At 53.8% G+C, this 23,557-nt stretch overlaps 1 protein-coding gene across 1 annotated transcript in view; it reads left to right on the top strand.

Moving 5' to 3' along the window:
• Window positions 1-8,754: 8,754 nt before the first annotated feature.
• LOC118171833 overlaps window positions 8,755-23,557 on the top strand; it is a 75,496-nt gene continuing 60,693 nt past the window's right edge. Inside the window, exon 1 of the mRNA XM_035335248.1 lies at window positions 8,755-9,326. Within this exon, the coding sequence (XP_035191139.1) occupies window positions 8,953-9,326 (374 nt within the window). The 5' untranslated portion in view covers window positions 8,755-8,952. The remainder of the gene's footprint in view (window positions 9,327-23,557) is intronic.

Raw genomic sequence — 23,557 nt, 5'->3', positions numbered from 1 at the left:
CAAGTTCCCTCTGATCTGAGATGAATGTCTCCAAGAGCCTGCGAGGGGCTCTGGGGAGGACCATCAAAACCATCCTCACCCCCACCCCAGTGCAGGACTTTTCATTCAGGGAAGGGAACAATTGCATTTAATTTGGAAAGCTTGGAGGAAATGATCTCTTCCCTTAGAGTTTTTTGGGTCATTTGGAAGTCTTACGTAATTTCAACCTTATCTATAAAAAAAACTTGCCTTTCATTAGGTGTCTCCAAAGCCATGCTTCTGAAAGCTCATTCAACAAAATGTTTTAAGATTTTATTTCTGTCCCAAAGGTGAAAAAAAACCAACTTCAAAATGTCAGAAATGCCGTTACCTGACAAGCTCTGTTTTTTGTAAGGTCAAGAATAAATGATGGATACTGTAACAAGTGTTTGCACTGTTAGTTTTTAAAATATATATATGCAATGCCCAGGTTCGTAAGTGGAGTGTGCCTTTTAGAAGCTAAAAAACAGCAGCGGAAAACAAGAGTCCTTGGTCTGCTCCTTGTTTCCTCTGAAATTGATTTTTGTTTTAAGTTCTTGTGGTGTAAATGATTTTAATGAAAAGGAGAAAATTACTAGGTAGAGTTTATCATCTGGAATATATAGGCTTAGATGGCTTCTTGAAATACAGAAGGCAGGTGAGCAGAGCTGCGAGCGCCCTAGGGAGATGGTACCAACCCTTTCAAAAATAATAATAACAATAATAAAGATCAGTCCTCATCCTGCAAGTTGGCTGGCCTGGTGCAGCCACGAGGGTTGGGGCCGTTGTGAACGGCCATCCCACAGCCCCGCTGCAGCCGTGGCCTCTGGCCGTGGGAGGCTGCGTGGAGGCCGGGCCCCTTGCCCACAGCCCTGTGAGAGGTGAGGAGACCCCTCCGATGAGGGGCTCCTCCGTGCCTCCCTCTGGCCCCCGACGTGCTTTCTCCTCCCTGCCAGCAGCGGTTTGCCCTCCTGCTTTGTGAAGCTGAAAGCTGGGCAACCCGTCATTCCCCTACCAAAGCTCATGCTTGGTCCTCCCAACCTCGTTTTCTCAAAAATGAGATGGGGAAAGCACGTGTTTGTGGAGGGAAAGGGAATTAGGGGACTTGAGCAAGGTTATGGTCCATCCCATGGGATGCCCAAGCATTACAGGCCCAGCTCAGCAGAGCATTTGCATTTGGCCTTCAATTCTGCCAATTCCTTGCTTGGATCAGGAATTTCTTCCATAAGGCATCTTTCTAATGGTGATTTCAGAGGGACACGTCCAAACGCCCGCTGTAATTAGCAGGGACCGACTCGGTAGCCAAACACGGTGACTACAGGAGAAAGCTGTGGGGAAGGCGAGGCTGGTGAGCCTCTGGCACTGCTGCTGAGGCCTGCCCTCCTGGGCACAGGGGGACAAGTTGTGACTCCCCTTTTCTGATCCTCTGCCTGGTCACCTCCATGTGGGTTTGGCCCAGGGCTGCCCTGGTTGTTGAGCCTGTCCTCGGGGACACTTCTGCTGCTTCCTCCACCATCAGCGCGGTGCGAGGCACCTCCGCGGCCCCAGGCCTCGCTGCAGCCAGCAGGAACCTCCGCTGACTCCAGCGGGCGTTAGAGGGGGTCCGTAATGCTTTGCAGACCAATTTTCTCTCTGTTATTGTTTTAAACTCCCTGTTAGCCATTCCTGCTTCCCAGGTTTCCGTGTGTTTCAAATTATTTTCCCTAGAGGCATCAACGGCATTTTTCCAAATTGAATCTCATTTATTTTCTACCCAGGTTTCCAATCTCTCTGGGGCCCTTTGTATTATTTCTCAGTCCGCACTGCCGTGTACAATATATCCTAATTTAGTATCGTCTGTGAATTATATTAGCATGCCCTTTAGTTCCTCTTGTATTTAATGAAGATATTTCCAGGAAAAAAAAAAATCTAAACTACATGTTATTAAAATAAGAAGGTAGCGTCTTAAAAACTCCTTTGTGGGTTTTGAATATGAATTCTAAGTCTTTTTCAAAGAAGTCTTCAACATTTTTAAGAGAAATTAAAACCTTCAAAATATGGAAGTTGGTAGGTATAAAAAATTAATCAGTTTTTCAATTAGCTGAGACCTCTGTCCCTGCATAGTGAGCTCTGCACAGTGCAGTCTCCAAGGGTGATGGAGACACTGTCTGTGGTTTTGCAGCATTTTTATTTTTTTTTAACCAGCACCAAACATATGTTTGAATTTCTCAATAAATTTGTTCGCTTTCCCTTCGTGACCTTTTTGGGTTTGCTGTCTGTGGCTGTTCTAGCAAACATGTACACTGGCAGGAATGATGCTGAAGCAGCATATTTTAATGCAAACTGTGCAGGCTTATTCATAGGAAGTGATTTTCGAATTCATAATCATGAATATTTGCACTGTAAGGTTGATTCTGTTTTGAGCATTTATTTATAAGCTAAGGAGCGCTGCCTGTCGGTGCCAGGATCGGAGAGCATCATACCTCTGTGACAGGGAACGAGCCATGCTATGGGAGCTGTATGTCCTAGCAAAACAGCTCAGATTTCTGGCTGTGAATAGGGAAATAACACTGGCTGCAGGCAATTTGCTGGGGATACGTATACTGAAATATTTGCTGCATAATTTCTAGCAATGAGCAATTTCATGGAGACTATGATCTGCTTGTGAACAGAAATAAGGTGTAAATTGGATGAATAAATTGTTGTCTGCAAATGGTTTGCAAGCTCTGAAGGACTTTTTGAGAAGTGCTGCAGCTCGCTGGTGTCTTCAGTCCTTTGTGTACTGGTGGTTAGACCCTGTGTGCAAACAGGTACTGGGGAGAGACGTCTCAGATGCCCTGTACTCTGGCGTGTGCTGACTGCTGCCCCCCAGGCAGAATCTCTGTACCTCTCAGGTGGAGGAAGCTGCGCTGAGCAGGGTTGGGGATGCTGCATGCAGAAAGTCTGGTGGTCACTGGCTGCTCAGAAAATTCCTGCTCTGTTTTATCCTGAAGCACAGGGATAGGTGTGAGTTGGGAATGGCAGCACTGTGCATCTTTCCTGCCCTTGGGGAGCAGGGACGACTGGTGTCAGAGCCTGCAGGCTGGCTGGCCTAATGGGCTTCAATCAATGCCTGGGTTTCTCCATCCCCTTTACATTGTTATCGCTATCTTTTGGCATCACGAAATGAGCCTTTTCCCTGCAGATGTAAGGGTTTCCCCACCCCCCAGGGCTGTGGCACAGGGGATGTACCAGGGACATCCCTGCTGCCTCTGAGGGCTGGGCTGGGGACGCTGCGGGTGCCGCTGCCGGCTGCTGCTGCGCTGGTGTGCAGCAGCTGTAGGAAATTAGAGGAGCTGTGGGGTTATTTTGGGAAACACCAAGGGAGATCCCCGAGGTTTCCGGAGAAGAAAACTGGCTCGGATCTGCCTCCTGCCACGCCACACGGCTCCCTGCCTGGTTCCACATCAGCCCTGCCTGGCGTGAGGCATCCCCCGGACAAAACCACGGGATCCTACAGGAGCGATGCCATTGGGGACCACTGGGAACAACAAGGGGTCCAGCCCTGGTGCTCGGGGACTGCCAGGTAGGTCTTTGCTGGGATGTCCCTCGCTTCTCACTGCTGCCATGTGGCACGTTGCTGTGTGTGTGGGGCCTGATGGCGGGTTTGGGGAAAGGGTGTAGGGTATGCATGCCTGCCTCCTGTGTCAGGAGATGTAACTGCTGCATTGTCTCACAGGGTTTTGAAGGCAGTAAAGCTAAAACCTTGCCCTCTTCACCATTACCTGGTGGAAACCTGAGGCCCTCAGGACTTTTCCCCATCTGTTTCTTACTTGTGTGTGCAGAGAGAGGCCTGGCTTTAAAAAGTAAAAAAAATAAACCCACTCATCTTGTGAACAGGGGCACGGTTCCCTTTAATTTCACCTGAGCAGATGAGAGCCCAATTGCTTCTCCCCAGATGCTAATTCCTGTCTTTCATGCAGCTAAAACCTTCCAGAAAGAGTGTCTAAAAGCCACATAACGCGAAGTGGAAATGTTTGTACTGGGACTCGTGCATTAGTGCGTACAGGTGTGGAGGGAGCTGGGCCCAGCTATCTCCTTAGCAGCTTCAGGCCTGAGGAAGCTGCTCTGCATTTGTTCTCCCTGCAGGCTAGGACCACCTTTTGTCTCCAAACCTTCCCTGTGGGTCAGTGTGGTGACAGGAGCTCAGCCTGCAGGGTGGCATTGTGTCCCATGAGCAGGCCTGACTGCAACCTACACCCTCCATGGGGTGGCTGCTCCGTGCAGGCAAAATGGGGTGAATTGCCAGCAGGCTGGTTCAGGTGACCTCGTTCCCCATTTTGAAGTGGTCCCAACCAGCAGGGAAATGTCACCAGGGGTTCCCCACACCTGTCCCTGCCCAGTCGGGTGATTCCTCAGGTGCAGGGTGCTCCTGTCCTGGGGATGGAGCCAGACCTGTCCCTCCCCACCCGGCGCTACAGGCCAAATACCGAGTTCTCTGACCGAGCGCCCTTCCTCCCCTTTATCAATAATTTTAATCGTTTTAATAACGTCCCCTTGCACGGATAGGATTACAATTAGAAAATGTCAGAGCCTTGTTATCATCTAATTAGAGTCACATTTCAGCAGAAGAGAAAGGAAAATCTTCAAGCGCTGCCCTGCGCGGGGAAATGGGAAGAGCGTGATGATTTAAACCAGCTGCGGGCCGGGCCCTGCGCAGCCCTGCCTGGCCGAGACGTGGGGTGCAGAGCAGGACGGGGCCGTGGGCCCCGGTCGCAGCCCTCTGAAGCAATCAGCACAAACTGCTCCCAGACCACTCCTGCAAAGCTAAAAACTCTGCCGCGGTCCAGTAAAAACAATCACGCTGTCAGGTTCGCCGTCTAACAGCTTCAACAGCTGAGGGGGTCAGAGCAGCAACACAACACAAAACCAAAATAAACACCACCTCGCTCTGCCAAAAAGCCTTTATCACTCTTCTGGGAAAGAGGGAGGCGTTTTCAGACGGCTTTAACTTTTTTCTTTTTTCTTTTTTTTTTTCTTTTTTTCTGTTGTTTGTTTTTGTATGCTTAAATGTGAGCGGGGAGCCTCGTCCCACCGTTCCCCTGAGCGGTGACAGCATGCAGCGGTGCAGGGTTTCCTCTGGGCAGGAGGGCCTCTCCGAGCACCCGCTGCCAGGCTGGGACCCTGCCCGTTCTCCCCTCGAAGCTGCCAGCTCTGTTTGGCCTTGGCTCTCCCGCTGGTCTTTGCAGCATGTCCCATCTGGGGAGGAGGGTACGTGGCCCTGAAGGACCTTTTTTCCCCTATGTGTCTGGCAACCTGAATGCTTCTAAGGGTCTGGCCTTAACCTCCCACCCCAGGGATGAAACATGTCCCCCCTCTTGTCTCTTGCCTTCAGGGGCCCGTGGAAGGAGCAGGAGGACCACAGCCACCTGCTTTCATGCCGCTCATGCGAAGCTCACCGGCATTACACCGGCATTTCGTGATGGGAACACCTGCTGTGCAAAGGGGCCCGGACCCTGGCACCAGCCAGCCCCACATAATAAATAACAACAGTAAAAATAGTTATCGCTTATATAGCGCTATACATCCTCAGGATGCCGTAAAACCCCAACAGCTTAATCGCAAGCCGCTCTCTTGATGTTTACAGCGAGCTGAAATTTTTGGTCTCTGAGCAAAGCGTATTTTCCGGTGCCAAGAGCTACGTGCGGCTCAGTTAGCAGCTCTGGCAGGGAGCAGGATAAGGCTGCATCGGAGGCACTTAAAGCTCCTATGTGACAGCAGCAAGGTAGAGGTGTCAGCCCATGGCCTGGCGCGAGGAAGCGGGGACGTTTGTGTGACAGCTCCTGGCGTGGGACTGGCTGCGTTTACACAGACGGGTGGGTCAGCAGGATGCGGCCCCACGCCTGGCAGTGACAGTCATCGAGGGTGGCAGGGGGCTGCCAGCACCAGCAGCGCCTGGGGCCAGCAGTGGTAATTCTGCCCCCTGGTAGGGACTCCCCTCCACCTCTGCTGCTAATTTTACACAAGCTGCTTGTTTTAGAGGAGCTCTTTAAGCCATCATCCGGACAGAGAACCCTTGGTGAGAGCCCAGGCTCGAACCCAGCCAGGGCCTAGGCATGAAGTGGATCCAAATCTCAGTTCCCCAACATTTTGGGGCAGGGAGAACCACTCACCTCTGCAAGCTGCGATGAGCAGAAGTGGCACAGGAGGTTTGGATGTCAGGGATTTTTCATTTGTTTTTTGCTGTGTATTTTTTTTTTTTTTTCTCCAGATCTGTGTGATCCAAATGCTTTCCAGAGCCTGGTGAAGGCGAGGAGAGGGGGGTTTCTTTAATCAAAATGAAAACCATCTCTGATTTCCTTTTAAAGCGTGCTAAAACATTTCATTCGACCTGATGCGAAGCGTTGCATTTCATTTTGAGTTTTAATTAATTTTATGATCCTTTAATTAAGCTAATTTCAAAGGAAAAACGTTTCTCTTAAAACTGAAAGTCAAAACATTTTGAAGATCATCCCTGCCTCTAAAACACCGCTTAAAAGCATCAGATGTTCTGCTCTCTTTCTAGAAACACAGGTTAATTCCTGCCTTTACAGAGTCTCCAAACGCTTTGGGAGTTAAAACTAAAAAGAGGGCCTTGTTCCTCCGCAAGTGAGCGCTGCTGCCTGTGATCTTGGGATGAAAAGGGAGACGGTCTCATCTCAGACCTTGCCTACTCCTGAAAACGTTCAGGGCGCTGGAAGGCAGAAAGGGAGCCTGAGCCCTTCTGTGGTCGAGGGCTGGAGGACCTGAACCAGCCGGGGAGATTCCTCCGCTGGCCCCAGGAAGCGTCGCCACCCGCAGTGCCTTACCGTGGAAAACACCAGTGATGATGGCAAAGCACCTCGCGCTGCTCCGAGTCAGTGCTCGGACACGGGCACAGCACGGGACTTGAGATGGAGCCAGCGGAGACATTTCCTGCTGGAGAGCAGAACTCACAGTAAAAGGGGCTTTGTCTGCCTGTATTTCTTGGTTTCTGCCATGGACTATGGGTGTTCGCATGAGCACAGGAAAAGAGCTTCAGCTCGGCTGTCAGAGGGCTGAGTCCCTGCCAGCTCTGGCATTGAGCACTGCTGGCACCGCAAGTACCTGAGATCGTCTGACGATTTCCCAGCTTTTAGTTTTGCTTTAATGCATTGCCTTTTTCAGTCAATTAAGAAAAAACAATCACAGACTTTAAGGTATGTAAATGTTTACATAATATTGTGGCCAGTAAATCTCACTCTGAGGTCCCATGCGTTTCTCTGAGGCATCTGGGCACACCTGAGCTTGAGGCAATTCCTATGTTTAGAGGCCAAAAAAATAAAAGCATTAAGAACTTCCAACAGTCTGCACCATGGGCTCAGGAGGCAGATGCTTGGCTGCTGCTCCTCTGCTGTCCCTCAGCACACAGAAATCGGTAACGCCAGCATGAAGGAGACCATCAGACTCTGCTGGGCCTTAAATGAAGAAACCATTTGCTGGCCACCGGCAGAGCTTGGGCACAGCAACCCCTCACCAGGAGTCCCCTGCCCTGTGCTGGTAGGCTCAACCAGAGACAACCTCCAGCTCCACGGTGCCCATAATTGCCAATTAAAAGACCACAGGAGATGGAAAGAAGGTGCTGGGCTGGGGAGACTTGGCTGGTGCTGAACCCATAGATGGAGTGAGACTGCGTGGAGCTCAGAAATGATTTGGGAATTCAGCAGCAGCCATGCCCCTGGAGGGGTTGTCACATGGCTGGCAAGGTAGGCTGTTGCTTTTTCTAGATCCCGTGTTGGTGTTTCCTGGTATGTGAAGTTCAGGCTAGAGCTGGACAGCTGGATGTCAGTCCACCTTTGCGTCAGGCAAAAAATTTCGCTGGGACATCAGGAAGGTGGCGATGGAGCAGCCGACCGCTGTTGCACATCACTGGTTGTGTGTGGTATTGAAGGGAGAACAGGTACCAGGTGTACCACCTGCTTGGGGAAAGCTGGCACTTCCTTAGCAGGAGGTAGCCTTTTGCCATGTGAATTTCAGCGTGGCAGGGGCATGCGGATGCACGCGGTCCCTTGGCATGCACAAAGCAGCGTTTTGCCCAATGTGTGCTGCTGCCTTAGCTCAGCCGCTGGGAGCACATCTCCCGGTGCCTTCGCTCTGCTCCGAGCCCAGCCCTCAGAGGCGTTTCTCTGTGCCAGCACTCCTGGGTGCATTTTCTCTGCTCAGATGATCAAAAGTCAGCACTCAGAGGCTGGCAGAGCAAAACACCTTCCTTGGGATGGCATTTGCATTTGAAAGGCAGGATGCCTGTTTCAGGGACCTTGCTATTGCACAACCTCCTTCTCTTAAAGTCTGCTGGCTGCCTCCTCTCAGTGCTTAACTTGGGGCTCTGTGCTCTGATCCCAGCAACGTGCGTCTGGCTTGAAGACAGCCCTAATCGTCCTCTCTTGGGGTGTTTTGGGGAGCCACTGAACTCTGGCACAAATTGCCATGCTTGGAGGCCGGCTGTAATTTCTGTCCCGCTGCCCCCGGTTCCTGGGAACTCTCCTGGCAGTCAGCAAACACTATGAGTCACGCTCGAGGAAGCCAGCTCCACTTCAGCCTAGCATGATATTTTGGTTAGTAAGGGGCTGGCACGAGAGCTGAGAGGTTCCTGGTCTGTGCCAGGCTGCATACTTTGTTTCCCCTCTGCACTGAGCTCTTGCTCACTGCCGGAGCCTCGGGGGGACTGCAGGGTGCTGGGGGGCACGCTCGCACCCCACCTGTAATGAAATGGGGGTGGGAGGCTCCTGCCAAGTGGCTCAGCCCCCACAGGACAGCAGGGTGCTCACGGCCCTGCTCTCCATGCAGCGCTGGACCCGCGGCCGGTCCTTTGTAGCCCAGCCCCGTCTGGCCCTCGTTCCAGCGCGCATGAATTTTACGGCTGAAAGTTTTGCTTTTTTTGCCTAGAAACCCGGGCAGCTTTGCGGGAGTGTGACTTAGGTACCCAGACATGTGGGCGAGATGGGAAATTGCATACGCTCACACCTACATACGTGTGTGCAAGCTGGTACGTGCTTAGAAATGCAGGCTTGTATGGGCTGCGCCTACTTCTGGAGATGCCTGGTTAATTTATCAACCGAGGAGCTCCATCTCGCTACAAGTCTCATTTCCATATTCTTTCCAGATGGTCAAGATGCCACAGAGACAGTTTCTAAGCAAATAACTCGCTTCTTCACGCAGCCGACCATCAGCCTCGCCACTTGCTGCCCCAGATGGCTGGAGAGCCGGCGACGGTGCCCGGGCAGTGAAAGCGAGCGCGTCGCCGCGTCAATACCAGAACCGGGGCGGCACGGCGCGGTGGGACGAGACCTCTGCCTCGCCTCTCCTGCCTCAGGGTGAGCAGCTGCTGCTGTTGGGACCTGGAAAGGGCCTGGGGTCTGTCCGTGGGTCCCTCGGAGGGAGGCCGGGCGCGAGGCCGGGCGAGGCGGTGGTGTTGGGGCGAGGCTGAGCGAGCTGCGGCAGGTCGGGGAGGCTCAGCTCCCGCGGAGCGCCGAGCTCCTCCGCTGCCTCCCGATCACGAGTTAAAAACCGAGAGGTTAAAAGCATTTAATTATGCTGATGCTTTCCCCCCTGGATTAAACAAGAGGATAAATAGACTACAGCGTGTTTCCTTGGATTTGATTCTGTTTCTTAAACAAGCGAGGGGAGGCAGGAGGCTAAGGATCCTTGGCAGCTGTCACGTTTTGCTTTTGATGGTGTCAGTTCTGTCTGTTCGGAGGTGTTTCTCTTGCCACTGTCAGCATTTTCCGGAGGAGGATGAATTCATTGATACAGTCTGTTTGCTGTCCACATATTCACAGTTCATGTGTTACATTTTACATAAAGTAAACTTAGCAAGGGGAAAACTAATTCTGCAATTCTTCAAAGCTAATGTAGAGTAAATATATTCTGACACTGACAGGTATTTCTTATTAAATAGCTCTGAACTGCAGTACTAGGTTCTGCTTAAGTGGCATTATTCTCCCTGAGCAAAGACAGTTCATTTATTAGTCATTCCAAAAACCAAATAACAAATATTATTCTCTAAGCAAACTAAACAAACCATTTAAAAGGGGCCTGTCTGAAATGATTAAAGTACAGTGTCTGAAAAGCAGCTGACATTTTAGTGCCAAAATACCATATGGAGACTCAACTGCTTTATTAACATGCTTTGACCCAAGCTGCAAAATCTCCCAACACCTTTGAGCAGGGAGGAGCAGCCTTCCTGTGTGCACGGGAGAAGCAGAGGCGAAGCTTTCTGCCAGTTCTTAAGATGTCATTTTGGCACGGCGAAGAGCGAGGTGCAATAATTGAGGGGCTGGATGCGAGCAGATTTTTCGATTTCTGCCAGAGATACGCTGTAAAATAATTCAGCGAAGCTGAAAGCTTGGGCTTTCCATTTACACCATAAAAAATAAATATATAGTGTTTGCCTTGCCTTCTTACAGCTCTCTCTTTCTCTTAACTAAATATTTCCTTTCTTCTGAGCATCAGACATTACTTCTAGCTTTCAGGCATGCAAAATAAGAGTGCACGAGCTTGTAGGTGTTTATTTACGGTCTGCGGGGGGCTGTGCTCCTGTGTTTGTGGATCCCCAGCTCAGCTCGGAAGATTTCCTTCACGAGATGGCCGGAATGGCAGCAGCTATCCGCTGACCGAGGCACAGCCCTGCGAGGGATGGCTGCTCCCCTTCCTGGTCAGTCCTCCTGAGCCCGGCCTGCACACACGTTGCTTGCGTCTGGCCCTGGATTTCCTTTCATTTTTAAACCAACGTTGTCATTATTCGGACAAATTCACTGGAGAGCGAGAGCAAGTAAGTTTTAGCCTGAGGTTTGTTCACAAAACGTCGCCTGCAGATGTGTCCTTTCTTGCTGGCTCTGAGCAGGGCAGCTTGAGTTGGCAAGGATGAAAATAATATAGGAGTTATGCAAGGAGTTTAATAAAAGCGAGCAGATACCGAGCTGCCGTGCGTTATTAACTTGCTTCTCTGGGATTAGGTAGTTCTGGGCAAACGAGGAGGTAACGGTCCAGGTTTGCTTTCCTTCCGTGTTGTCCCAGTGACAGAAGATTACTCCACTTTGGGGATTAGCTGATGACATTATATTGCCAGGGTAACGATGCACGTGCTGATGTAATTCCAGACATTTGGTCGGGTCCGGCCCTCCTGGCGCGAGCCTCCCCTCGCTGAGCACCCCGCGGCACGTTTCCAGGCTTGCTGCCGGCCACGCTCCGTCTGCCCGGGCAAGGAGTACCCACTGCCCACAGCTCCTCTCCTCCTCGCTGCGAGCCCTGGGAGGCACGGGAAGTGCTCGGAGCTCCTGGACGGACAGAGAAAATGGTTCAATACAACACTTTAAGTAGTTCCTCTTCGGAGAGAGGGTGAGTGTGTGGGTGAGAAGGGCACCCTGGCCATGGCCATAGTGCTGTGGTTGCAGCGCGTCAATGCCAACAGCAGAAGCACTTCGTGCTTCCAGTGGCACTGATGCGGACAGCGTGCTGGAGGGAAAATTAAGGCCAATGCCTTCTTGAGCTTGGGGAGGGGTGCAAGGCACTGCCTTAGTACCGGGCAATGTCACTGTTCTGCCACCCCAGGCACGGCTCTCCCTCCCCTGGCCAGGCAGGAGGCAGTGGGATGAGAACGGTGTCAGCAGCCCGCAGCACCACGGAGGAACAACTTCTTTAATCTGACATCGAGACCAAGGGCTGCTAATGAGGAGCCCGGGCTTCAGTTCCTATGGCAACTTGTGTTCCTGGAAATGCAAAACAAAGTGCGAGAAGGCGCCGGTCCTGCTCCCCGCTCCGCTCGTGCCTGCTGCCCGGCACACGGTGCAGGCTCTGCGCGGTGCCGGCGTGGCTCTGGCTGCAGCCCCGTGCCAGCACAAGGATGGGGACATCCAGCTGCACCGCCGGCTCGAGCGGCTGCGATTGCAAGTGGCAATTTGCTGCTTGCTCCTCAGATAGCATCTCTGGGGCCAGCTGGGTTCCCTATAAACTTTTATAGAAAATATAAAATGACATCTGGAAACCTATGGCGGAGAGGTTTTCATTCCTCCTGTAAGCAGGGAAGAGCCTTGCCCTCTCTTAATTTCTCGCAAATGTTATTGTCAAGCTCAATGGAGAGAACAAAACCGGTAATTGGGCAGCCTGGCTGTTGGAAGCTCTCCCCACTCCTGCTCCAGCCTCGGAGCCGCTCGGAGCCGTACGGCTTTTTGGAGAACAAGTACAACCTCCAGCCATGCAGCAGCCTTGCAGCCATTTGCAGCCCCCATTGCAGGTACAAGAACTCATTTTTGATGCGCTGAGCCTAGAGCAAAGCCAGGGTCTGGGCCAGGAGCGCTGTTTCCCATCCCTCGCTGCTCACTGGTGTGGGGGCATCCTGCTCAGGTACCCAGCAGGAGCCTTAAATCCAGGTTTTCCCCAAACGTGCCCGCTCCCAGCAGGAAGGCAGAGGAGGCGCGGGCGTGAAGAAGCATTCCAGCTGATTTGGCCTTAGGGAAATCTGTCGGTAAGTGAAAGCCTCTGCAGCAAGCAGGAGCTTGGCGTTAATTAAGCTGCAGCGGGGCTGCTGGCACAGAAACCTGTCGAGCTTTGGGGGGATTATTTCATCTGGGGGATGCTGAGAGATGCAGAGGAGCAATGGGGTCAGCTCGAGGCATCTGCGAGCGCCAGTGCCGGCATTCATCAGCCAAGGCATGGTGGTGTGCTGCCGGGGGGCAGAGGAAGCCTTGGGAGGGGTGCGAGGGTGTTAGACAAGGGATAGGAAGAACAGGCGTACAGTAAAACATAGTAAGGCGACACAAATGAAAACCTACGCAGGTTTGTAGAAGGAGTGAAGCTTAGAAAGTAGATGCATTAGCAGCCAAAATAAAATATATATATGTAAAAAAAGAAACCACCAAGATTTTGACGCAGCAGCCGTTTCCAACAGATGCTGCAGGAAGGAGGATCAGCTGCCTGCTACGTCTGCGCATTGCTGGGAGGGGGGAGATGCTCCAACGGCACCGGGAGCAGGGAGGGGTTTGTGGGGTGCCTGGCACCCACCTTGTGCCGTTGAGAACGTGGGTGCTGCCCCCAGCTCCCCACTTCGCCTCGCTGCCTGTCCCCACCCCACTGCTCCCACATTGCCTTGTAATTCGTGTGCCCACTGGTTGCTTGCAGCCCTCCCCAAAGGACTTGGACTCCCCTTTCCTCCCCAGAAGCCCCTTTCCTCCCCTGCCTGGCCGGGGATTTGCGTTCTCCCTGCTTGCCCTCCAGCAGCTCCCCCAGTTCCTCACGTCTCGCCCCTGGCAGGATCAGGCCCCGTTCCCCATCTCTCCTGCCCCTCTCCAACCTCGCTCGTGTTTATAAGCTTCAGGAGACCAACTCTGGTGGAACGGCTTAGGTTTTTAAATTTTCTCCTTTTTGATGAAGTCAGGGTCTGGGAAGTCCTCGAGGACCGCCTCAAAGGAAGTGTTAGTTTTACGTGCAGAATGAGGCAAAAAATAATCATCTCATTTTTCTCTCTTCGGAGCAAGAACTGTCCTCTCTCTGGCTTGTCTGCCCTCCTCCCTCGGTGTCTGGGAACAGAGGACAAGGTGTCCTCCACCGCCCGGCATTTCCAGAGCCTGCGGCCGTTCCCTACAGGCCCGGCAGGTCCTCGGACCTGCAGCTCCTCCGGTGTCCCCCAGGACCTGGAACAATGGCCTCAGCCGTGGGGTTTGTAGGGGTGAAGGCTGCTGGGCTGGGCACAGGCTATCCCGGCGCTTGGCCAAGGAAATGGTGATGCTTCAAACACCACGCGGGCAGGGGCAGGGCATGGAGAGCTGCCCTCGCTGGCCACAGCTTGGGGCATCACCATCTCTCTCAGGCAGCTCGTGGGACATTGACATGGGACATGAGGTCCCATGCTGTCTTCAGAAGCCAGCAGCTGAATCACGTCCCTGTGCTCCCTGAGCCCTCTTGGGATCCCCCCGTCCCGTGTGTACGCGAGCAAGCTGCCCATGCTGGAGAGAAATGTGCCTGGCACAGGGCTCGCGGCTCCCCTCCGCCACTGACAGCATCCATCGCCCTCGTGCTGCCTGAGCAGAGATTTCAGCCCAGCGCTCGCCTTCCCCGTGACTCGAGGAGCTGACAGCTCGCGAGTACATCCCAAGGAGGAATCAAAAGCGACGGAGCAGGTAGCGCTATCTGCAGTCAGACGGAGTCTCGGCGAAGGCGGTCTCAAAACCGTCTTAGCGGCCAGCGGATGCCTGTCACGGCCACTTGACCTGGAGCAGATGGTTACTGTCTCGCTCACGCGCTGTCTTTGGGGCTCGATAGGCACTTCTGAAGCACAGATAGACGGAGAGCCCTTGCTGGGGACGGGAGGGAGCTGGGTGCCAGGGCAGCGCCGTAAGGACCCACAAGCAGATCCGATGGCAAGCAGGGAGCACGGCGAGGGCTTTTTGGTGGGGGGGCAACACGGCAGCCCCCATCTGTGCTGTGTGAGCACCGGTCAGATGGGGCCAGAGGGGGCTGCGGAAGGGCTTCGTGAGCCGGGGGAGAGCAGGAGCGTGTCACGGGGCCGATGTCATCCGGCCGTGATGTCACTTCTTCGGCAGAGCACTTCCAGCGATAGCAGAGCTTCTGCAGTCTGTCTGCCAGCCTGGCACTCTCTCTGTACAGCGTAATTAAGCAAATGTATTAATAGAAAGGGAGCCTGGGCCTGGGTAATGTTCTTCCGTGACAGACAAATGCGGAGACAAAGCAGACACTTTCTTCAGAAGTACTGCAGGATGCTATTAGCGGGCATCCCGTTACTGCTGTCGCTGCTAGGCAGCGCCGAGCCATTTGCATTTTAAACGAAGCTCCCAGCCCGGGATCAGCTCCGGGAAGCGTGTGAGGCCATCCCTGCGCTGGGGGAGCCCGGGGGTCCGGGGGCAACCTGAGCCAAAATGGGCATCCTGTGGGCTCAGCTCCCAGGGCCACCCCGCAGAGGTGACAGCAGTGTGCCACGCAGTGACACGGCCCTGGCTACGGGGACAACTTCTGCACGTTGGCATCCCTGACGAGGACAATATGCTCCTGTACAGCTCATCCCTGGCAAAACAGCTCTGCAAGCCCTAAAACTGCCAGGTTTCCATTGCTGGCCTCCGTGATGGTCTTAACAAAGTGTGACATAAATATGCCAGGAGAGGGAAGGTGGCTTTCACAGTGTAGTCGAGCACAGCTCGCGGAGAAGGGATCTTTAATAGAAAGGGGTTCATTTCTGGGGACGGTGCTGCAGGAACCAGCCCTTTGGAGGGGTCGGGAGGGGAGAGGGACACAGTGGATGAAAACCGAAGGGCTAATTGTGCGAGTGGTGCGGGGACGCCGTGGTCAGAGCTCCCAGCACACTGGCAGGAGGTTGCTTGGCTACTGCGGCACCACGGGCAGGCAGGGGGAGCAAGCATAAACAGCCGGGAGGAAGGAGGGTCATTAAAGTGTTCCCTAAAGATGCCTAACTAGCAGCAGTGGGAGGAAACAAATAAGGAGGAAAAGTTGGTCTGAGTGCCAGGGAGGAAGCAAAGCTGTTAGGAAGATGGCTGATTTTCTGCTGGAAGCTGTCCCTTACCGCTAGTTTCAGCCGGAGATGTTTTCCTTGCGCAGTTTCTCTCCAGCATCCCCGCTTTCATCCTCTCTCTGCAACTTTCTTATTGAATTCCTCCCCTAGCGAGAAGAGGCTGGGGGGCACGTGGGGCTGCCAAGCTGTGGCAGGTGTTTGGTTGCCTGAGCAGGGAAGTGCCTGTGAGCAACCGAGCTGCTTGGTGACCCTCCCCATGGCACAACCACCGCCCAGACCCACCCGGGCCCACAGCCGGGCTTTGACATTAACCCAAAATCCTTAACGAAGCTTTGCCTGCTCCATCCAGTGCTCCTAGTCAGAGCCCCGGCCGGCGGTGGGCAGGGACAGGTTCATTGCGAGCCACACCGACAGCCCCGGCGCTGAACAACAGTTAGGAGAATTGTTTTAATGAATACATTTCCTTTCAATTGTATGCGAGTAGCGAGATCCCATTAGATCGGGGAAGCAATTAGAGCTAATAAAGATGAACGCGCAGCGCTCGGTGCATGCGGAATAACAAACAGCGAACAAAGGATTCACGAGCGAGCTGCCTCTAATCCAAACAAACGAGGGGCGATGAAAGGCAGAGCGGCCGGGCTGCCCGACGGCACCGCACGCGTCCTCGCCGCCGCACCTGCTGGCAGCAGGGGAGCAGCACTCGGCGTCAACCTCGGCCGCGGGGCCACCAGTGCTGCCGGCCCGATCGCTCTCACAGCCCCCAAAATGTGTGTGCCGCCGGGCAGGAGGTGCCCGTGGGTCCCCAGATCGGGGCTGGCAGGGCGAGGGGCTGGGCTGGGGGGGCCGGGGGCCATCAGCTCTCTCCTGGCTGTGGCTGGGATGGACGATCGGCAGCGAGCGCCTGCCAAAATTCACCGCCCCGATGGCAGGGAGCAGCCTGAAACCATCATCAGTGCCACGGCTAGGTGGAGCGGGGAGGAAATAATAGGCTCTTCACAATGAAGTATTTACACAGTAGGCTCGCAGGAAAATTGGGTAAACCGATAATTACCCAAGGATATTATTGGCTTTGGCAGAGTTAATAATAATTAGTGCTCTTCCTTTTCCAGACTCCTTACTGGAGAGACCTTTTATAATCCGCAGAACACAAAAGACCCAAACCACCAAGAACAGCTTCCATGTGTGCCTTGGAGGAAAAAAAAACACCACTCCAGTCCTTCTGACAGGCTGCAAGGTGAAAACCACCCAAAGACACCGGGCAGCCGGACTGAAAAATGATAGCAATAGTGCTAGTAATAATAATAATAATGATAAACAATGTTGTGTGCTTGAAGACAATCCCACACCAGGACTGAGCTTGCTCTTGCTCTCTGTAGCACAGCAGAGCAGAGATAAAGGATAAAGGCAGTGCTGACACTGGCAGCCCCGCAGGATGCCGGGCACTGCCCTGCTGCTCCTCGTTTGCTCTCTTGCCCGAGCTGTGCACTTGCTTCCCAGAAAGCAGACATTTTCTGCTGGCTCTCGCTGCATTCCTCGTCCTCACGGTGTCTCCGTGCCTCTTCACGCTCCCTGGTCCTTGCTAAGCCCGCAGCTCTGTGAAGTTCCCGAGCCTGCAGCCGCTGCTGGCACCTGAGCCCTCCCGATTAGCGCAGGCTGAGCACGCATCCTGCACACCAGAGCTGTGCAGGACACAGGGACGCAGCCTTACGCCTGCCTTGCCTGGAAAACGGCCTTTGCTGGGTCATTGTGCCTGGCAGTTTGGGTTAAATGGGGTGAATTTGGTTTGAGATGTGCCGGAGGAGCGCCCCCAGCCCCTGCCTGCCTGGTGGAGAAGGGGAGCGTGAGGTGAGTGGGATCAGCCCCGTGACCTGCACTCAGAATTGAAATGTGTGATCAGCCGTGCGATGCCACGCCGACATCTGCACCGCATCGTCCGTGCTCTCCGGGCTGGATGCTGGAAGGGGAGGCTCTGAGGAGGGGAGCGATTTCTGTAAGAGCAAGGCACGGCTGGCCAGCCTCCGGCCACCTCAGCCCACCGGAGACACTGCGCTGTGCCGCTTGTGCCGCTGCTGTGCCACCCTCCTGCCCCTGCCCTGGCACGGAGGATGCTGGCTGCTTGTCTCGTGATGGGCAGCCTTCAACTGATCCCAAATCACAAGGGAAATCCCCACCCCCCCGCCCCTGCCCCAAGCTGGCCCATAAATCACAGCGTTATAAAAATAAAACAGCTTTGTGCCTGCACGCACATTTCAGGTTGCCTTTTAAACCTGAACTTGTTTCTCACACGTTGGCAGAAGAACAGAGGGGAGCTGGAGTCAAAAGGCAAGCTCGAAAAATAAACGCATACTTCTCTCTTGCTGCTCATGAAGGGCTCCCATAGGAAAACAGAGAAAACCAGGGCAGGAAGAGGCCCCGGAGGGGTCGTCGTGCCCTTTCCCCAAAGCAGGAGCCAGCTCCTCCCCGCAGGCGGCAGGCCAGATCGTGCCCAAGGCTGCAGTGATGGGGGGGTACAAGCAACTACCCCCAAGTCCCTTGGTTCTTGGCCCTCCTGATTTTCCCCTTTCTCCCCTATTTCCCCTGCTTCCTCGTGGCCCCGTGCTCATCCCCCGTGTCCCTCTGAAGGACGGGTGGCTGCCGAGGTGACACGGGGACAGCCCTGCTCCTGCCGCGGCTGCCCAGCGCAGCCCCAGCCCTGCCACGTGCGCGCTGCTGCAGCACCAGCCACCCAAGGAAGAGACTGAAAGTTGTGCTGTCTTAAGCCACAGTTTAACATAATTAGACATCCTGGCTTGAGGGCAGTAATTACTTTTATAATCCTTAAACATTTTTTTTTTAAATAATTGCCTCCCAATTCAATGCCTTTCAAAAATCCTTTTAAACGGCACTGCCTTCTTCAAACAAAACTCAGCCAACAGTAATTACAATAAATTATTCTCAGTTCTAAAAAAACATATAGAAATTAATCTATGTGCACAAACTGCTAACCAGTTATTGTTTACCTCCCTCCCACCAGCCGGCTGCATCCCCGCTCAGCGCCGCGTGCTGGCCCGAGGGCTGGCACCGCGGCTGCCCCGGGGGAGCTGCGCCAAGCCCGGCCCGATGGGCTCGGACCACGGGCAGCCACGCTCGGGGCTCCCCTCCTGGCTCTGCCTGCCTTACAGAGCACGGCCACGGGCAGAGCACGGCCACGCTGCCCAGCCCTCCCGGCAGAACAACGCTCCGACCCGCCAGGCAAAGGCGGTGCACGGGCTGGCCGCCGCAATTCATCCTCAGCTGGGACAAATAAGGAGTAATTCTGCTCGAGTCAAAGGAGAGGCCGTGATTCACAGCAGCTGAGGATCTGGCCAAGAGTGTCAGCATCACGACAATAGCGTAATGTTTTCATTATGCATTGTTTTTTTCCAAATACTTAAAAAATTATCTAGGAATTACTCACACATCCCGTAATAGTTACCAGTCTTGGGTGTTTAAGGCAAAGGTTTCTTGAGACAGCAATGGGGCTGCAAAAGCTTTAGCCATCGCTGCTCCTGCTCCGTGCGCTTCTCCTATCACTTCTGCTCTCCTCCTCCTCCGTGTACACAGTCCAGTAACCTCTCCCTGACAATCTCCAGATCCTCAAAATTGCTCATTTGGAATTTTGCAGTAAATAGAAAATTGCTTTGCTCCTTTCTCTCAGGACAGCACAGAAAACGGATCCAAATGAAAAAAAAGCAAGCAGCGTGTATCTGGTAGACATAAACAGTGAAAGAAAGGCAATTCTGCTTTTCAGCCCCGCTGCAGAGCGAATGACCTTGGAAACAATGAAAGGCCTGGGGCCGGAGCCCAGGCTGCACGTTCTGCAGCAGCGTGAGCTGCGGTTGGGGAAGGACTGGGGAAGACAACCTGGAGGAATGGGCTCGTGCAGGCACAAATCCCCACCAGCTGAAATATCGCAGCTAAAAGCGGGGGGAAAGAGCTCGCAGCCCCCAAGCTGGTGCTGGTAAGGCTCTTCCTCAGCCACCTTCCTCCCCTCTGCCCACTCCTTGTCGTGTGCTGTCCCATGTTTAAAAAGCTGTCCCCGTGTTTAAAATGTCCCTGTTTGGCACGGCAAGGCGATGCCACGTGGCCGGGGGAAACAGCCCAAAACCCGCTCACCCCCGCCAACATTTGCAAGCGATGGAAACACAGAAAGGAAATCAGAGCTAATTCACACATGGGGGAGGAAGAAGGGGCTAACTTTATAACTAATAATTCACCCCGTCCTAATTGCACATCAAACTGCCGCACCAAAAACTGCCCAAATGGAAAGCATGTGTCAGAGCTCAGCCCGCAGCCGGCGGCATCACCCGCGCCCCCCGAAACCGCCCGCGCCCCCTGGCTCCTCCACAGAGGGGAGGCCGGGGGGAGATAACAAAGGCTTGGATTTGATCACGCTTTATGTCAGAGGGAAAAGCTGCTTTTCCTGCCGGAGCTGCCAAGGGGCTGATACCACCCAGCACACGTCTCGCAACACCAGGCAGCCCTCCTGAACGGCTGCCATCGGCGAGGCGCTGCGCAGCTTCCAGGGCGAGCTGCTGGGGCCGGGGCCCGCGTGCTCGCCAGGTCTTTGTGTGCTGTGAACAGGGAGAAAAAAAAAAATCTTCTTTTTTTCCTGCATTGCTTCTTAGAAACGTCAGAAAATTAAAAAGAAAGAGTATATATGAATATATATGTATAAAATCCAGGGCAAGCAGCCAGCAGCAAGGATGTGTTTCAGAAATGCGAGATCCTGGACAGGATCCTGGAGCAGAGCAAAAGGGCAAGGCGTGCACGCCGGCCTCGGCGCAGTCTGCTTGGTGCTGGGGACACTGAGTCCAGCCGTGGGACAGCTTCGTGCTGGACAATGGGAGGAGAGCTGGAGATGCTCCATCGCTCCCCTGCAGCCCGGGCCGGGGTCTGGGGTTTGGTGCTGTTTTTAGGGCAGAGCAGGGGCAGGACGCAGCCCGTTTGGGTTTCAGCCCCAGGCAGCTGGGCAATGCCCCTCTGACCCCCCGTGCCCCTCCCCAACCCCCAGGGTTTGTGAACTCAGTTGTTTTTTTTATTTCATGGTGAACTTTTCAAGCTGAGCTTTGGAGTCACAGCTTTCCCCTGCAAGAAGCAGTGAAACAATGAGGGGAGAAAAAGGGAAAAGCAAACCCCACCTGCTTCCTGTTTTTATTTCCCCCATCCCCCTCCTTTCTTTATTTTTTTAGTGCTCCCTGGTTATTTGGTAGCTCCTGCAACTTGTCCAGAAATACCTCTGGTAGTTCAGGGGCGTTTTGGAGCCCAGGAATTTAAGGAGGGCCTAGAAATTCCTAACCCAGCTTTAAACTTGCTCAGGATGGGTGAAGTGGCTCCCTGCCTTTCCAGCCCGCATTTCTGCTCTCCTCGGAGTCCCCCTTCCCCTCCGCTCCCCAGGGGATGCTGCCCTGGGCTTTTCCTCTCCCACCGCTCCATGCGGGCAGCGCAGACATTTGGAGCACATCTGCGGCAGCGGCCGCGAGGTCGGGCTGCTCTCCTGCAAACCGTCCTCGTGCCCGAGAAGTCCGCAGCTGGGAGCGTGCAGGCAAATTTCCATTCTGCTTCACCGAAGAGAGCGAAATCCCTGGCTGGCTGTGGCTGCAGGGCTGGTTTGGGATATCAGTCTGGAGATACAAATTCACTCTGATCTCTGTCGGGTGCTTTGGCGTAGGCGGGGTGGTGCCTTGCAGCCCATCGCATGCCGTCAGCAGCACTCATTTTGGGACACTCTGGGTATCTCAGTAAGGAAGAGCCAAAGTTCCCCACTGGAAACAGTCCCTGAGAAAATAGTCACGATGGAAACTCACCCTGCGAAAGCACACGTCACCTTCCCACCCAGCAAGCTCCGTGCCTGGAGGAGCCCAGGGTGGCAGCGCAGCGGGAAGGATGCTTTGAGACGCCGCACGGCTACCTAGAAACCAGCACGCATCTCCCACATGATCTGCACTGCTCGCTTCACAATAAACCAATATATTTTAACTATGACCCGAAATGTTGCAGAGGAACCTTTTGAGCCCGTCTCTTTGGTGCAATACAGATGCGTCAAGCCTGATTGTTATTGTACGTGTCAGGGCTGTCGAAGCGCGGGATAAAGAAGGCCATTGTGCGCCCACGGAGGGGACGGCTCGGATGATTAATGACCGCTCCCTCAATTCTCAGAAGAAGAGATGGAGGCAGGATAAGGCCTCTGCTCCGGTAGGGGCAGAGCCCCAGAAGACATCCGCTGAGCAAAAAAACGAGGAGGGCGCTTGGCACAGCAGGGCAGGGACCAGAGGCACCAGCCCTGAGGGCGTGCAGCCCGTGCCAGGGCGCGGTGCCGGCGGTGCTGCCGCTGGTGCTCCTGGCTCGTGCCACCAGCCCTGCTCCGGCCGATCTCCCCGCAGCTCTGCTCTCTCTGCACGGAGGGCAGCGGGTCTCAGCAGCGCGGATCATTGCCCATTGAGTAAGACGAATGGCAACAAATCAGGGAAATTGCAAATTGATCTTTGCCTAACACACACGGCGACTTTGTTACCTATTTTTTGAGCCTCTACGCAAATACCTCCCAGACTAATTCTAAGGCGTGCCAAAGTAAATTACATTTAGTTTGCCTTAAATAAACAATGACTCTTCCAGGAAAGGTTTGTCTCTTCTGGGCACTTGCATCATTTATCATTGCTCCACTGTTTTGAGTTGGCTGCCCTTTTAGGGTGAGATGTCTCTTGGTTTTAGTGTGCGCGCAACCATAGAAAGGACAAGGTCTTACCCCAAGAAAAATGTACTGAGAAGATGTCATTAAAGCTAATGAGAGTCCAGGCAGCTGCAGCTCATTAGAGATTGCCTGGGGCCAGTTGTAACTGAGACCTTTAAATATACATCATAGTCAAATAAACAACATCATATTCGATCTGCAAAGTCTCTATCAGTTCCTGCATGGTCCTTATCGCTCAGCCTTACTTTTTGCTGAGAAAATGTTCCCTGTTCAATAACAAACTCGGAAGCAAAGGAGCCCATCGCACTTAGGAGTGATGCACTGAGGAAGGGGGGCGGGAGGAGGGACCTCTTTTTCTGAAAACACCATTTGAAATGAATTGATTGCAATGGTAGGAGACGCTTGGGGCTTGAGCTCTCCGCCCTGCCCCAAGGACTTTGGGAAAACAGGTCAAAGAACCTGCAAAGATGCTGAAGATTGGTGCTTTGAGCCGTGATTGAGCAATTCTGTTGTTGTTGTTTTTCCTTTCTTTGGCCCCAGGACATGACTTTACTGTAAAAAGCAAACGAGGGTTTTCTGACAGCACTTTCCATGTGTTGTTGTTACGGAGCGTTTAGCGAGGAATTAGGGATTTACGAGCGTGGGGGGTTCCCCCTCCATCGGCAGAGCCCCCAGCCCAGCTTCCCGTTGTCAGGAACGCCGCTGCTGCTTCCTGCGGGGCCTGCAGACGTGGGCAGGCTGCGTGTTTCCGTGCGTCCTCACCCCAAATAGCTCCACGTGTGATTATTAAGTCCTTATCTCCGCAAGGAGTCACTGACACCGGGCGGCTTTCCAGGGAATGTTGCTCCCTTAATAGGCCATTACATCTCGGTAATAAGGGCTAAACTCTTCTGGGGGCATTTAGTTATAAATTAAGTAAAATAACACCACCAATCCTGCCCTTCTCCCTGTGCTCGTGAGGGGGTTTCTGATGTGGATGCCTCCGACGCTGCCCGGCCAGGGACGGTGCTGGGATGTGCAGCTCTGCCTGGGTGGTGCAATGTCCCGTCCCGGCGCCGCCTGGGCGGCTGTAAATAACACAGATAACAATAAAATGAACAGTGGAGAGGCCGTGGCTGGGTTCATTGACTCCTGGCCCAAGAGCTGGTTCCCAGCGGAGGTCTCTGCACGCTCCCCGACAAAGGGCATCTCCCCGCTCCGTGCCCAGGACCCCCAGGGGGTCCTGTTCAGCTGAGCGCCCCAGGGCGAAGCTGTGCCAGCTCACCCCAGCACCGCTCTGTGGAAGCACCAAACTGCCCCACGTTGTGCTCATCTTGGCGTCTTGCAATGATCTTCTGCCATGGGGCTTGCAAGGAGCC

This window comes from Oxyura jamaicensis, chromosome 9 (genome assembly GCF_011077185.1).
Source record: "Oxyura jamaicensis isolate SHBP4307 breed ruddy duck chromosome 9, BPBGC_Ojam_1.0, whole genome shotgun sequence".
NCBI lineage: Eukaryota > Metazoa > Chordata > Aves > Anseriformes > Anatidae > Oxyura > Oxyura jamaicensis.
Note: the sequence above shows the minus strand (reverse complement) of the source record. Positions and strands in the feature narration are given on the sequence as shown.